General features: G+C 42.2%; 1 protein-coding gene across 21 annotated transcripts in view; it reads right to left on the bottom strand.

The window, feature by feature from the left end:
* Positions 1-6,847: 6,847 nt before the first annotated feature.
* nebl (nebulette) overlaps positions 6,848-17,545 on the bottom strand; it is a 555,716-nt gene continuing 545,018 nt past the window's right edge. For all 21 annotated transcript variants that reach the window (XM_085987828.1, XM_085987829.1, XM_085987830.1 and 18 more), the window contains one exon: positions 6,848-12,445. In XM_085987828.1, the coding sequence (XP_085843954.1) occupies positions 12,269-12,445 (177 nt within the window). In that variant the 3' untranslated portion in view covers positions 6,848-12,268. The remainder of the gene's footprint in view (positions 12,446-17,545) is intronic.

Genomic DNA, 17,545 nt, shown 5'->3' with positions numbered 1-17,545 from the left:
GGGAGTGCAGCGAAGATTCACCAGGCTGATACCTGGGATGGCAGGAATGACGTACAAGGAGAGATTGTGTCGATTGGGCTTATACTCACTGGAGTTTAGAAGATTGAGAGGGGGTCTCATCGAAACCTATAAAATTCTGTCAGGTCTGGACAGACTAGATGCAGGAAGGATGTTTCTGATGGCCGGGGAGTCCAGAACCAGGGGTCATAGTCTAAGGATAAGGGGTAAGCCATTTAGGACTGAAATGAGGAGGAATTTCTTCACCCAGAGAGTGGTGAACCTGTGGAAATCTCTGCCACAGAGGGTGGTGGAGGCCAGTTCATTAAATATATTCAAGAAAGAGTTGGATATATTTCTTGAGGCTAAAGGGATCAAGGGATATGGGGAGAAGGCAGGGATAGGGTACTGAATTTGGATGATCAGCCATGATCTCATTGAATGGCAGAGCAGGCTCAAAGGGCCGAATGGCCTACTCCTGCTCCTATCTTCTACGTTTCTATGAAAAAATTGAGTCAGCATTAACTTTGTTTTTATAGGACATGCTTGCTCATACCTCAACCTCCCTTTAGCTGATTAGAATGCAAAGCCCCACAGCCTCTCTAACTGTTCCAGACTCAAACCTAATGCAGACTTCCTCTTTGAGGGGAGAAGACAAAAGCTTGGCCTCTGGCCTCTGGCCTCTCTCTCAGCTCTCTGTTAAGGATTAGCTCACTGATCTGCCAACCTAAGCTACCACTTTGAATGAGAAAGCTCCCATCTACATTGCAACTACATGGTGTGTTTAGCTGAGCCCCTGTTGGTGCCACTAAATGGAAACTCATCCAGCATTAGAGGTGTGGATATCTCTAGGTGTTATTGGATAATTCCCATTTGTTTTAAACTAGTCTGGTATATGAGAAACTTCATAACATTATAATATAAATGAAACCCAAATCCCTTCCAGACCAAAATGCTACCTCTCTATTAAATCTCCCCAGAGCAGACTCGTCGACAGTGGAAATAGTCGCAGAATTTCAAATTTCAACTCATAGCTTTAGTTGGCTGTGGTTGTTGGAGGTCATTCATCTCAATCACATGACATCACTGCAGGAGTTCCTCAGGGCAGTGTCCTAGGCCCAACCATCTTCAGCTGTTTCATCAATGACCTTCCCTCCATCATAAGGTCAGAAGTGGGGATGTTCGCTGATGATTGCACACTGTTCAGCACCATTCAAGACTCGTCAGATACTGACGCAGTCCATGTCCATATGCAGCAAGACCTGGACAATATTCAGACTTGGGCTGACAAGTGGCAAGTAACATTCGCACCACACAAGTGCCAGGCAATGACCATCTCCAACAAGCGAGACTCTAACCATCTCCCCTTGACATTCAATGGCATGACCATCGCTGAATCCCCCACTATCAGCATCCTGGGGGTTACCATTGATCAGAAACTGAACTGGACCAGCCATATAAATACTGTGGCTACAAGAGCAGGTCAGAGGCTGGGAATTCTGTGGCGAGTGTCTCACCTCCTGACTCCCCAAAGCCTTTCCACCATCTACAAGGCACAAGTCAGGAGTGTGATGGAATACTCTCCACTTGCCTGGATGAATGCAGCTCCAACAACACTCAAGAAGCTCGACACCATTCAGGATAAAGCAGCCCGCTTGATTGGCACTCCATCCACCACCTTCAACATTCACTCCCTCCACCACCGGCGCACTGTGGCTGCAGTGTGTACCATCTACAAGATGCACTACAGCAACTCGCCAAAGCTCCTTCAACAGCACCTTCCAAACCCGCGATCTCTACCACTTAGAAGGACAAGGGCAGCAGACGCATGGGAACATCACCACCTACAAGTTCCCCTCCAAGCCACACACCATCCTGACTTGGACCTGTATCGCCGTTCCTTCACTGTCGCTGGGCCAAAATCCTGGAACTCCCTTCCTAACAGCATTGTGGGTGTACCTACACCATATGGACTGCAGCAGTTCAAGAAGGCGGCTCCCCACCATCTTCTCAAGGGCAATTAGGGATGGGCACTAAATGCAGGCCTAGCAAGCGACGCCCACATCCCATCAATTAATAAAAAAAACATCCATTATTATGCTGTAAGCTTTTCTTTTTTATGGCAGTGCTCTAATTGTGGCCTAACCAATACCTTTATCATTCCCTCTTTGCTGTTGTATGTTAAGTGACTATTTAGAAAACCCCAATACTACTGGCTTTTTATGGCTTTATCCTCCATGCACTTCCAATGGATTATATATGTGTACATCCAGGTCCCAAGGCTCTCTGTTCCTCTATACCCTTTAGTATCTTTCCATTGATTTCATACTTTCATCCTTGTTTTTCCTCCCAAAATGCACTACTTCACACTTTTTGACATTAATTTGCATCTACCACCTGTTAGTTCATTAAGCTGTCCTCTGTAGTGGAGCCTTCCCTGGCTCATAATTGCTTTTACTGGGATGCCAGGCATCTTGGGCTCCATTCTATAGTAGTCTGCTTCGTCTTAATTTTCTATGTTGGGGAATTAGATTGAAATAGCCGTAACACTGGGCTTGAACTATCTCATTGTGGTCCAGTGGCCTGCTCCCACACAGATTTGTGGCAATGCAGGGAATGGCAGCAATTGAAATGATGGATGATGGAGAAGTCTCTTAGAATGATGCCACATCCATATTACCCAACTTCCCTACACAAATCTTTACAGATGTGTCCCATAATTGTTGGAGTTGCAAAACCATCTAGTAACCAAGCACAAGGAGGTGCTAGAACACCTCCATTTCTACAGGTAGATACCAATGTACAGCAGTCTTCAATATCACCTCTCAATGGGGAAACACAAAGGAGCACACAAATAGGAAGTAGAAGACAGACAGCATACACTGTCCCAAGGTAGAACCACTAGGGCAAAACACACTAAGCATACCTGCTCCACACACTGATTTGATTAATTAAGTTTGCCTTAAGACACGAAAGCTTCTTCCTACAATTACCAAGTTAAAGCCCATTTAAGGAAAAAGACCCATATAGCTGAAGGACCTTATCAAGCAGCATCTGTTTTAAATAGGCGCACAATGACTACCACATTAGTTAGACTCCGAGAGCACATTATGGCACCTTGGCCTTATGAACAATTTTTATTGTGCCTTGTTGAAGCTTATCGGATGAAGATTAAACTTGAAATGTTATAACCGGTCTTTAAATTTTACAGATGCTGACTGCATAATCCTTCTTCTCCATAATATCAATGGAGTTAAAAGGAAATGTTCTGTTTTAGATAATTAGTAATTTTAAAATATGTTTTGCAGAAATTGGTTTAAGTACAATTTCTTCTTTATTGCAAGATGATGCTATAATGGTAGTATAAATAAATTACATATTACAAATATACTTATATCTACACTACAGATAGATAAAATGTTAATAGCTGCAAAAAAAAAAGTAGACGATGGGTCGGAATTCCCTGGATTAGTTATACTGAATTTACACTGCTATTTACAACTATTTTTATGCCGATCTTACCAATGGCAATTCATGCTCAAATTTCCTGTGAATCTTATTAGCATGTGTTGGAACTTAAAAACCGGCATAAAACAAGCAGAAACTAGCGTAAACATTCAGGGTCTAAGAAAAGTGTGAAACATACACCATCTTCCTTCCTTTATCTTATTGATGTTATGAAAATTAAGGTTGGAATCCATTAAACCATCATTTATGTACAGTAAGCACATAATGTTTTTTGTTAAATGCAATTGTGGAAGCTTTTCTCTTTTTAATGCATCATATTCTGATGCCATAAAAAAGCATGCAAATATATAGAAAATGCAGTGCAGGGGTCAGTAAGGAGCAATATAAAAAAAATTGCTTAAAACAAAAAGTTACTAAAAGACACCAGAATTAGTGATTTCAGATCTTGCCGCACCTAAAATTTTGGGTGTAAATTTACACCCATTCAGAACTGATGTAAATGCAGGAAAGTAGCGTTCTCTGGTCTTTTACCAGTGGTGGGGGGGGGGGGTTAATCAACTAAGTGGGGTCTCGGTGACGTATATGATTGGCAAAATTCACATGTAGCGATGTTTCAGCTAAAATCGGTATAAATCAGTTACATGAAAAGTTCCTTCGGAAAGAAGGTGCAACTGCACGTACATCGTAGTTACTCTGAAAGCAGTTCTCCAAGGCATTCTAAAATAACCATTTAAGCAATGCAGATTTAAGTCAAGCACCTCTGGATTACAAATCAGGGTGTGGGATAAAGCAGAGAGTCACAGTGAAATTATTTTTAAACAGGTTTATCAGAGATGAGGGACAGAGATGAAAGCAATAGGGAATTTTTAAAAGTAACACATTTCAAGTATTCATGGCCAACAGGCTAAAAAGGTGCAAAACAAATAAGTCTCAATTAGAATCATAGAATGATACAGCACAGAAGGAGGCCATTCAGACAATCGTGCCTGTGCCGGCTCTTTGAAAGAGCTATCCAATTAGTTCCACTCCCCTGCTCTTTTCTCATAGCCCTGCAAATTTTCCCTCTTCAAGCATTTATCCAACTCCCTTTTTAAAGTTATTAGTGAATCTGCTTACACCACCCTTTCAGGCATACATTCCAGAACATAACAACTCCCTGCATCATTGTTTTTCCTCTCACGTCGCCTCTGGCTCTTTTTTCAATTACCTTAAATCTGTGTCCTCTAGTTACTGACCCTTCTGCCACTTAAACAGTTTCTCCTTATTTACTCTATCTAAATCCTTCATCATTTTGAACACCTCTTATCAAATTTCCCTTAACCATCTTTGCTCGAAGGAGAACAACCCCAGCTTCTCCATGTAACTGAAGTCTTTCATCCCTGGTGCCATTATAGTAAATCTCTTCTGCATCCTCTCTAAGGCCTCGACATCCTTCCCAGACTTGGCCACAATACTCCAGTTGAGGGCTAACCAGTGTTTTATGAGGGTTTAGCATAACTTCCTTGCTTTTGTACTCTATGCCTCTGTTTATAAAGTCAAGGATCCCGTTGTGGCGGTACCACTGTGTTAATCTAGCTAACTGTATATAATTCTCTTTAACGATGTACTAACACCAGCCTAATCCTGTACCATTGTGTTAGGCATTACTGGGTTTTATATATAGAGTTTGCATGTACAGGGCGTGGCCCCTTTAAGAGCGCAGGAAAACGTAATGTCACGTCACGTGATGACGTCACGTCGCAATTCACGGGGCTGCCCAGGCAGTCCTCGTGGCATCCCCGTTTGGTAAAGATCTGTACAATGGCTCTCCTGTGTCGATCTCTGCTGTTTTCTGGAATTCGTCAAATCCTACATTAAAGACCTGTTTGATTGTTCTCCTGAGTCAACCTCAGTTATTAGTTAGGAATACGTCAATTCCTACACCGTATTCCTTTTTAACAGCCTTCTCAACTTGTCCTGCCACCTTCAAAGACTTGTGTATGTACACCCCCTAGGGTAATAAAGAGACATGGCATGCTAGCAGAAAATATGAGGGAGCTAACAAATGCTGTGGAGGTCTCACTCAACTGGCTAATGTAACAACCATTTTCAAAGAAGGTGACAAAACTCATGAAACTACAGATCCACCACTCTCACATCAATACCAAGCAAAATAATGGAATCAGTTCACAGGAGTAAACTTGAGAATTCCTTCTATGGTAGACATCTAGTAATTAGCAGTTAACGTGGATTTAGAGGGTAAATATTCCACCTGACCAAACCACCTTCTGAGGTGACATGTTTAATGAACTGTGGAACGCCAACAACATTATGTATGTAGATGTCCAAAATCTTTGGCAATGTTCCATATGAAAAACTGCTAGATAAGCTTAAAGCAGTAGGGGTTCAAGGTAAAATAAACCTTGAAACAAATAAGAGATTGGCAGAAGAATAATGAGCTGTGGTTACCTGTTAGGAGAGTAATATCAGTGTTGGGAGGGGACCTAGACTTGATTGATGTTATGATCCCTACCATTTGTAATTTACATTAGTGATTTGGATTCACAAACTTAATGCAAAGAGGGTAATATGTAAGTGGATGAAACCAAAATGTAATATTTAATGCAGCCAAGTTTAAAGTATGGTACATAGAAAGAACGAACATTTCATACACACTTTGTAAATGTCTCAAAATAGCCAAGGGTGAAATTGAATGCAATTCTAGAATCTTAGTAGACTGAGCACTTAATATGTCCAATCACCATGGAGTAGCAAAGTAATTAAAATAATGAACTATAAAACCAAAATAAAAGTCAGACTGATTAAACAGTGCAGTGATCAGAACCCACCTTGAGTAGTGTCCCCAATTTTGCTTACCAAGGCCCAATGGAGATATTAAATGGAGCCCTGGAGGCAATTCAAAAAAGTACAAGAATGATCACTAGCATCAGAGGACTGAGTTATGAAGACAGAGTGGAGAAACCATTTGGTTATTAACCTTCAAAGGATGTGACTTTGAGAGGGCCTCAAAAGATAGTAAATGGTAAAAGAATGTAAATCTGAAACTAGGTGTCATAATAAACTGTGCCAGTAGGACAAAGGAACACAAGTTCAACTGGAAAAAGTTACTTTTAGGGTAAATTTCAGAATGTTTTTCTTCATACGCGTGATCAAATACATGGAATGGGTCCTGTAAAGGCAACATAGGTAAAAACCCTGGAATCTTTTGAGAAACAGTTAGATGCTGTAATAGGATGTTTCCTGGTTTGATGAGCTAGGATGGGCCAAATGGTCTTCCTCATCTGCGTCTACCTTATTACATAAACCACTATGCCTTCAGCAAACTGCTATGAAAGCACAAATAAAAGGAGCTATTGGGCATACATTACCAGAGAAGAAAGGCTTGAAAACTGAAAGCTGGCTTTATTTATTTCTATTTAGTTTGCACAGTAAAATATTGTACATATATAGAACAACATAGTCTTCAGTAATGAACCAACACAACAGACCACTGTATAATACAATGAATACTTCACTATAAAAATAAGCAGAATTTATTTTAGTTATACAAGCAAGTTAGAATAATCCTAGTGACATTTGAAAGATATTCCACATGGAAACCAGTAACTTTTCAGAAACAGAAGTATGGAGAAAAAGTGCTTCAATATAATGTAGAATAAAGGCATTGGCATCTTAGACTTTTACCTGCAACAATTGCCCTTCCATAATTTAGTTAGTGGTTTATACTTTTGTCTACTTATGCAAGTATACCGACTTCAGTAATGGTTCAGATTATAAACCACTTTATTTATTAAATAATTTATGTATCCTCAAATGCTTAATATTGTTTTCTCAGTTATAACATAATCCTACACCATTTAGAGTGCTTGGTTTGTATATTTAAAAAGTCACTTTGATTTTCCTGTTTCAGTGTTACCAGCGGAAATAAGGTGAACATAAACATTACATGTGATATTGTAACAGGTCTGGAGTACAGAAAGGCCATTTGCTGCATCAAACCTGCTCCACAGCCTACTACACCAAGTCTCCGAAGCAAGTACTAGCTAGGCACAATTTACACTGGGAGATTCAGCAAGATCCATGGATACAGATTCCTCTAAATAGTCATTTTGTAAAATAAATGGTATTAATCAAATGAAATGGTGGATTGTATCCATGGATGTCACTGGTGCAGTTTTGTTCAGATACGTTTGACAAGTAAAATGGACACCCAAAGTCTTGCTTTTAAAATAAAAGTAATTTTTTGACTTATTTGTCTATCTCCAGCATTAGTTTTTGAAGTTATTCAGGATGTGATGAATAGGGCAATTACACATAGTTGAAGATTGAATCAAAATTATACAGCAGTTATGCCACGTTATTAAGGAATTGATAACCAGAATAAAGTGTAGAAAACTGTGCTGTAAAAATTGAGGCATAGGCATAAGAATTAACTTAATGAGGGTGAAATTGAACATTACTGCGCCCATTTTTTGATTGAATGATCAACGTTGGGGTGACAAATATCAGCTTGCAATCTCCCTTGGAAGTGCGGCAGCTATCAAATTGGAATGCAGTAACTTCTAGGTGCCCAGGGTACCAGCTTGAAACAGGCTCCTCCTGGCTCCACAAAAATACTGTGAGCTGTTGCCTTTCCTAGGCTCGCCCCCTTGGGCTTTACCTCCACTACCCCCCCAGGACCTACCTGCGGGCTGGCTCGATGTCAGAGCCGGCTGCAATTCCTACAGCCCTGACCGGCACACTGTCTCGGGGCGTCCCATTAGCATCTGCAGCTTGCCAGTTTAATTTAAATGAGGCCTGGTTCCGAATTTGGCTTGGACCTCTCACTGACTTCTTTGGCGCGCGTTCGAATCGTGCCACCCATTTAGTGCCAGAAACTGGACCAAATTGAATTTCTCCCCCAGTGTCCATAAAATAATTAGAATATCCCATGTATGAACATGGGAACAGGAGTCAGCCATTCAGTTCCTCTAGGCTGTTCTGTCATTAAATGAGATCATGGCTGATCTATATCCTAACTCCCACCTTGGCTGCATATCCCTCAATACCCATGGCTAGCAAAAATCTACCGATCTCAGATTTAAAATAATTAATTGAGCTAGCAGCTACTGCTTTTTGTGGGAGTTCCACAATTCTATCACCCTTTGGGGGCGATTTTCTGATGTCGGAGGAGGCGGGAAAATCAGATTCAAAGAGGTCAGGTTTGGAACCCACCTCCGCGGGATTTTGCCGGTGCCGGTTTTGGAGGTTGGGAAACTCTCCCGCCTTCAGCTGGCCATTGCGCTATTAAAGATCCTTAAATGCTCGTTAAGGGCCTCACTAAGCCTATTTTGAGAGGCCCTCGTGATTTTTCCAGCTTTTTGGCGTGATCCACGCACCTCCTAAACCACGCCAGGTAAACCTGCCAGGTTGACTCGTGGGTGGAATTCTCACAGCTGCAGGTCTAACAAGACATCGTTTATTGCAGCAAGGATTACTTGCAGGTGCCAGACCTTGGCTTTAAAAGGTTTCTGAGCACTTTTAGAAGGCCTTCCGAAGTCGGAGGTGTTGCAGCTTGACTCCATCAACTGTGGGACCTCCTTGGAAGACTCTCTCCCCACTTGCAATGAGCGCTTCCCCAAAGGAGGCATCTACAAGCAGCATGGGAACCATTTGTTTTCTTTCTGCATGGACCTCAGATGAGGATGAGGAGGTGGTGGAGGAGGAGGAGGTCAGAGCGCCGGTGTATCAACCAGCGGCAGCACGCGAGCACATGGCTGCCCGGGATGCACTTATCATGGCCAGATTTGCATAAGTTGCCCAAGTTGGCACATGTCCTTTGTTCCATCCTAGGACATCATTGACAATGGACATGACTCTCTGGCCTCCTTTCACTCAGGCCACCAACCTGACAACGCAAGTGTGGCGGTGCCCGCAATGTGGAGCTGTCTAAGGGCAAAGAACAGATGGCATAACGCCAACATTTTGGCTTCAAATCATTTTAATGCTTTCCAACAGGGATGGCATTTCATCAATACACAGAAACATTCTCCCAATCTGCACACAGATCTGGAGGTTATATCCCTTGCCAGCTGTACCCACACAGCCTTGGTTTCTTTGGCAGGCCTCTTCCTCTGAGATGAGTGGAAGAGCACCTCCCTGCTAGCTGTCACCCCCTCCAACAACATTTGCAGCACCTCATCTGAGAGCCTCGGGTAGGCCCTTGCCTTGGAATTGGACATAGTGGTTTCTCAAAAGATGTTGGTGGCGCAGGAGACGCAAAAATGCTGTGGAATGAGCCAAGGGAGCAAGAAGCCACAAAATCAGACTGGAAAAGTGCTGTCAACAGAGGCGAGTTTCAGTCCCAAAACACTAATTGAGCAAGGGCATCCCACACCTCTGAAATCAAGTGGCCAATCATGGGTTTTAAAAATCTGCGATTTTCCCATCAGTGGAGGCGGGTTTCAAACCCACCCAAACTGAAACCCGCCTCCATCTCACCTCCAGTGGGAAAATTGCCCCCTTTGTGTCAAGAATTTCTCTCCTGAATGGCCTGGAATTGATTTTAAGGTTATGTCCCCTTGTCCTAGACTCCCACCAGTGGAGAATGTTTCTCTCCATCTACCCTATCAAATCCTTTCGAAATCCTAAAAACCTCAATCAAATCACCCCTTAATCTTCTATATTCCAGGGAATACAAGCCTAGTTTATGTAATCTCTCCTCATAATTTAACCCTTGGAGCCCTGGTAACATTCTGGTGCATCTGCACTGCACACCTTCCAAGGCCAATATATCTACGGTGCAATGCCCAGAACTGTACACAGTACTCCAGATGTGGTCTAACCAGGGCTCTGTAGAGCTGTAGCAAAACTTCCTCCCCTTTATATTCTCACCCTCTAGATATAATGGCTAACATTCCATTAATCTTTTGTACCTGACCACTACATTTTAGTGATCTATGTACATGGATCCCTAAATCTCTTTGGACCTCCACTGTTCCTAGCTGTTCACCATTTAAAAAAATACTCTGATCTATCCATTTTTGGTCCAAAATGGATGACCTCACACTTCCCTGCATTGAAATCCATCTGCCACAATTTTGCCCACTGACTTAATCTATGAATGTCTCTTTGCAATTTTTCATTCCCATCTACACTACTTACTACGCCATCAATTTTTCTGCCATCGGCAAACTTGGATATATGGCTCTCTATTATGTTATCTAAGTCATTAATAAATATAGTGAATAGTTGAGGCCCCAACACAGATCCTTGTGGGGCACCACTAGTCACTTCCTTCCAATTTGAGTATGTACCCATTATCCTGACTTTCTGTCTTCTACCGCCTAACCAATCTCCTAACCAGGTCAGTAATTTGCCTTCAATTCCATGAGCTAACAGTCTCTTACGTGTAACCTTATCAAATGCCTTCTGGAAGTCCATATAAACTATATCTATAGACATTCCCCTGTCTACTACTTTCAAAAAATTCAATGAGGTCGTTAGACATGACCTACCCTTTAAAAACACACGTTGGCTCTCTCTAATCAGCTCAAATTTCTCCAAGTGCTTAGTCACTCTGTCCTTAATTATAGATTCCAATAACTTTTCCCACACCAGATGTTAGACTAACAGGTCTATAATTTCCTGATTTCTCTCTCACACCTTTCTTAAATAATGGAGTAACAATAACTAACATTTCAGAATTTTACACTGTAGTCATCTGCACAAAATTTTTAATGTTTGCACAGTATACATGTAAAGCACAATGGCTTTTTTGCTTTGAAAGAAATATTGACCACCAGTCAAAAAAACGTACATACTTCAGTATCTTTATTTAACCCTTTATGGCACGAGTCACAGCATTGTTGTGCCAGTCATACAGAACTGTTCATTCACCAGGATAAACGTTAATGAGAGTTACCTTATAACCAATTCAATAAACTGTCTTTATTGGCTAAAAAGACATTGTAGACGAAGCATGCATAACCAATAACCAAACCAAGCAAAGCAAAACAAAGCAAACCAAACCAGATGACACTCGTGTATTAGGGCCTCCGTTTCTAATAACCCAAATTACCCCAAGGCTAAAAAGGCTAAAATTTCTTTTAGAATAAAACTACAGAGCGACCTGTACATGGACAATTCATTTCAGTGTAAAGAAAGTGCTTGAGATATCCACAGTGCATAGGAAGAAAGACAAAATTCCACTAAGGAAATACTTCAAGTTATACAGCTGACATTAGTAATCTTTGTGCACCTCACAGGCAAAATACAAATGTGCACTAGTTAGTATTAAATCTCTCCAAAATTAGCCCACATTCAGTTGTACCACACATTATCTTCAGGATGAGTATCTTGAACTTAAAACACTTTGCAAAAACAGGAATCTGCAAATACTCTAGAAGCAAACTCAGCAAAATTGCACGCAGGAATGGATTGGATCACACTTGTGATACAGTAAGTTATGATCAGAGCTGATCATAACTTGTAACACAAATCCAACAGCTGACAAAGTTTCTGTTTCGCTGGTAAAAACTAGCACAATCAATGTTGTTACGTTAACATTATTAAAAGCCTTATTGACTGCAGGAAACCATGGTCTATTACACTGCCTTCCTACTGAATGATGAGATTGGTCAGTAGGAAGAACAGTTTCTTAGAAAGTCCTAAGAGTACATCAGTAATACAATAATGAAAAGCTACTTAGATAGTAAATAGGATTTTAATATACTTAACAGATTCATCTCTCCCTTTTGACATTTTAATTACCATTTAGTGTAATAAAAATAAAGGATTAAGCACAAACGGCGAGAAACTGGATTCAGTGAAGAGGTTCAACATAGTTTGCAGGAAGCATTCCAGTTTTTCCAGTTCTCTGGACAGTGCCGTACATCCACCCCTCATCAATTGCTTGTACATTGACGATGTAATCACCATCCTTGAAGGAAACCTCATCCTCATCGGCAGCAGTGTAGTCATACATTGCTCGGTATGTCCTCTGTAATAAAAAGACATGTAATTACTGCAGCAAAGATTTGCTACATGGAAAGTTACTTTCTAAATACAATCAACAATGAAGCTTCACAAAAAAAATCATCAGTTAAAGTAATAGGCCACTTATATTAAACGGTTAAAGTTGATGTGAAGCAGTTTCACCCTCTCAATGATGGAAACACTGATGGATAACAACTAGCCTGAATCATAAGAACATAACAATTAGGAGCAGGAGTAGGCCATACAGTCCCTCGAGCCTGCTCAGCCATTCAATAAGATCATGGCTGATCTTCGACTTCAACTTCACTTTCCTGCCTGATCCCCATATCCTTCAATTCCCCTATGTCACGGGGGTGGGGAGCCACGGGGCCGTGTAGATACGGGGCCGTGCTCTCCGGGCAAGGTAGGTTCTGGACCCAAGTGCAGAAACCAGACTAGAGGCAGGTATACAATCTTAAGGAACAGTACTTTATTCATTACTTTACTAGATTCACACATAACTAGATTAATACAAGGAACACAACAGCACACGTAAGAACTCGAGACAGGAACACAACAACATACACAGAACTCGAGACAAGTTACAACACGACTAGTCAAGATCAGGAACTCAGGACAGCTTCCATGAGGCAACCTACTTGTCCATACTGAGCTGGGATAAGCTTACCACAAGCGCAACCAGCTTGCCGAGACTCGACTCGAGACAAGCTATCACGAGGGGCTGCCACAGGGGTAACAGGCTTATCAATACAGAGCTCAAGACAAGCGCCAACATGGCAACATGCTAGTCCAGCCCAGCACCTTATCAAGACTAAGAACAACAAGAACACAGACTTAGATACAACTTAAATACAGAGCTTGAGAGAACCATGGCAGCCAGCTAGTCAAAGCCAGGCGCCACAGAGCGAAGGCTCGTCCTCGGTTCCCCGGTTAGGACTGAGCACAGAGGGAAGCAACCACAGAACTTATATACCAAGAAAACCAGGTGAAACCCATAAACAGCTAACAGGTCATTAAGAATTAACACAGGAGGCTAGGAACAATTAACAAAGGGCTAGAAACCAACAAGTGAAGGTGCCATCTAGAGGTTACAGAAGGAACTGACTGGCACCCTCACAGGACCCCCTCCCCTAGGAACGGCTCCCGACGTTCCCTCTGGACAAACAGGATGGTGATAGCGAAAATCCCTGAGGAGGCACAGGGCTCGGGAGGCACAGGGCTCGAAATGCACTGGGCTCGAAATGCACTGGGCTCGAAATGCACTGGGCTCGAAATGCACTGGGCTCGAAATGCACTGGGCGCTAATACACAGGGCGCTAATACACAGGGCGAATCTTCTTAGCTTTTCAAGCAATGATATTCCCCATTCCAACTGTTCACAAACTGCAGATGTTCAGAAATCTCAAGACAGAATCATCCTCTTCATCCACTAGCGGCAGAGACATGTCGTGGCGATCATATGACCAAAATCTTGGTAAGCAACGGAGCCATCGTTTCTCCAGAGTTAGCACGCTCAATGGATTATATTCCGAAGGGATGCAAGAAGGGCGAAGACTCGAGAATTTAACTTGTCCAGGAGAGCTTGAGAATTTAATTGTCCAGGAGAACTCAAGAATGTCTTATCCAGTAGAGCTCGAAAGTTTCATTTGTCCAGAAGAACTCGAAAGTATTCCTATCCAGGAGAGCTCAAAAGTATCTTATCCAGGAGAGCTCGAAAGTTATCTTGTCCAGGATAGCTCAAAAATTTAACTTGTCCAGGAGAACTCGAAGGTATCCAATCCAGGAGAGCTCAAAAGTTGTCTTGTCCAGGACAGCTCGAAAATTCAACTTGTCCAGAAGAACTTGAGAGTTTATCTTGTCCAGGAGAACTCGAAAGTTTAACTTGTCCAGGGGAACTTGAAAACTTAATTTGCCCAGGAGAACTTGTAAACCTAACTTCTCTAGGAGAACTTGAAAGCTTAATTTGCCCAGGAGACTTGAGAGTTCACTTGAAAATTTCACTCTATGAAGGCCCAGGAAACTTGAAAGTTGACTTGAAAGTTTAACACAACGGGAGGCCCAGGAAACTTGAAAGTTGACTTGAAAGTTTAACACAATAAAGGTCCAAAAGACTTGAAAGTTCACTTGAATTTAACATAGGAGACTTGAAAATTTACTCAAAAAATCTAACACAGTAGAGGCCCAGGAAGCTTGAGAATTTGCTTGGGGTTTAACACAGTAGAGGCCCAGGAAGCTTGAGAATTTGCTTGGGGTTTAACACAGTAGAGGCCCAGGAAGCTTGAGAATTTGCTTGGGGTTTAACACAGTAGAGGCCCAGGAAGCTTGAGAATTTACTTGGGGGTCTAACAATAGAGGCCCAACAGACTCGAAAGTTAACACGAAAATTTAACACAAGAGACTTGAAAATTCACTTGAACATTTAACACTGGAGGCTTGAAAATTCACTCGAAAATTTAACACAGGAGACTTGAAAATTCACTTGAACATTTAACCCTGGAGGCTTGAAAATTCACTCGAAAATTTAACACAAGACTTGAAAATTTAACACAGTGGGGGTCTTCTTCCTAGGAGAACCAAAAATTAAACACCGACACAGCGGGGAGTCTTAGTCCTCGGAGACCAAATATTTGCCCAAGAGAACTCAAAAATTAACTCGAGAGTTTCAAACCTTAGCCGGTTGGTTTCTACTGGGTCCATGTATGGCTCAGTCCTACTGTCACAGGGGTGGGGAGCCACGGGGCCGTGTAGATACGGGGCCGTGCTCTCCGGGCAAGGTAGGTTCTGGACCCAAGTACAGAAACCAGACTAGAGGCAGGTATACAATCTTAAGGAACAGTACTTTATTCATTACTTTACTAGATTCATACATAACTAGATTAATACAAGGAACACAACAGCATACGTAAGAACTCGAGACAGGAACACAACAACATACATAGAACTCAAGACAAGTTACAACACGACTAGTCAAGATCAGGAACTCAGGACAGCTTCCATGAGGCAACCTACTTGTCCATACTGAGCTGGGATAAGCTTACCACAAGCGCAATCAGCTTGCCGAGACTCGACTCAAGACAAGCTATCACGAGGGGCTGCCACAGGGGTAACAGGCTTATCAATACAGAGCTCAAGACAAGCGCCAACATGGCAACACGCTAGTCCAGCCCAGCACCTTATCAAGACTAAGAACAACAAGAACACAGACTTAGATACAACTTAAATACAGAGCTCGAGAGAACCATGGCAGCCAGCTAGTCAAAGCCAGGCGCCACAGAGCGAAGGCTAGTCCCCGGTTCCCCGGTTAGGACTGAGCACAGAGGGAAGCAACCACAGAACTTATATACCAAGACAACCAGGTGAAACCCATAAACAGCTAACAGGCCGTTAAGAATTAACACAGGAGGCTAGGAACAATTAACAAAGGGCTAGAAACCAACAAGTGAAGGTGCCATCTAGAGGTTACAGAAGGAACTGACTGGCACCCTCACACCCTAGAGTCCAAAAATATCTCCCCTGCCTTGAATATACTCAACGATTCGGCATGCACAGCCCTTTCAGGTAGCGAATTCCAAAGATGCACAACCCCGAGTGAAGAAATTTTTCCTCATCTCAGTCTTAAATGTCCGACCCCTTATCCTGAGACTATGCCCCCCTAGCTCTAGACTCTCCAGCCAGGGGAAACAACCTCTCAGCATCTACCCTGTCAACCCCCCTCAGAATCTTATATGTTTCAATGAGATCACCTCTCATTCTTCTAAACTAGAGAGTGGAGGCCCAATCTACTCAATCTCTCCTCATAGGACAAGCCTCTCATCCCAGGGATCAATCTAGTGAACCTTCGTTGCACCGCCTCTAAGGCATGCATGTCCTTTCTCAGATAAGGAGACCAAAACTGTGCACAATACTCCAGGTGTGGTCTCACCAAAGCCCTGTACAATTGTAGTAAGACTTCCTTACTCTTGTACTCCAACCCCCTTGCCATAAAGACCAACATGCCATTCGCCTTCCTAATTGCTTGCTGTACCTGCATGCTAACACTCTTGTGTTTCCTGTACTAGGGACACCTAAATCTCTCTGAACACCAACATTTAATAGTTTCTCACCATTCAAAAAAATTCTGTTTTTCTATTCTTTCTACCAAAGTGATTAACTTCATATTTCCCCACATTATACTCCATCTGCCACCTTATTGCCCACTCACTTAACCTGTCCATATCCCTTTGCAGGCTCTTTGCGTCCTCCTCACAGCTTATTTTCCCACCTAGCTTTGTATCGTCAACAAACTTGGATACAGTGCACTCTGTCCCTTCATCTAAGTCATTAATATGGATTGTAAATAGCTGAGGCCCAAGCACTGATCCTTGCAGCACCCCACTAGTTACAGCCTGCCAACCAGAAAATGGCCTGTTTATCCCTACTCTCTATTTTCTGTTACCCAATCCTCTATCCATGCTAATATATTACCCCCAACCCCATGAGCCCTTATCTTGCATAGCAACCTTTCATGTGGCACCTTATCGAATGCCTTTTGGAAATCCAAATATACCACAGCCACTGGTTCTCCTTTATCTACCCTGCTAGCTACATCCTCAAAAAAATCTAATTAAATTTGTTAAACACGATTTCCCTTTCATAAAATCATGTTGACTCTGCCTAATCATATTATGATTTTCTAAGTGCCCTGTCACCACTTCCTTAATAATGGATTCCAGCATTTTCCCAATGACTGACATCAGGCTAACTGGACTGTAGTTCCCCGTTTTCTCTTTCCCTCTTTTCTTGAATAGCAGGGTTAAATTTGCTACATTCCAATCTGCTGGGACCATTCTAGAATCTAAGGAATTTTGGAAGATCACAACCAATGTATCCACTATCTCTGCAGCCCTAGGGTGCAGGCCATCAGGTCAAGGGGCTTTGTCGGCTTTTAGTCCCTTTAGTTTCTCAAGTACTTTTTCTCCACTGATATTAATTAAGTTCCTCACTCTTACTAGCGCCTTGGTTCCCCACTATTTTTGGTATGCTTTTTGTGTCTTCTACTGTGAAGACAGATACAAAATATTTGTTTAAACTCCCAGCCATTTCCTATTCCCCATTATAATTTCAC

The sequence above is a fragment of the Somniosus microcephalus genome, chromosome 5, assembly GCF_052327205.1.
Source record: "Somniosus microcephalus isolate GS21.2 chromosome 5, FLI_Smic_1.0, whole genome shotgun sequence".
NCBI classification, from domain to species: domain Eukaryota; kingdom Metazoa; phylum Chordata; class Chondrichthyes; order Squaliformes; family Somniosidae; genus Somniosus; species Somniosus microcephalus.
Note: the sequence above shows the minus strand (reverse complement) of the source record. Positions and strands in the feature narration are given on the sequence as shown.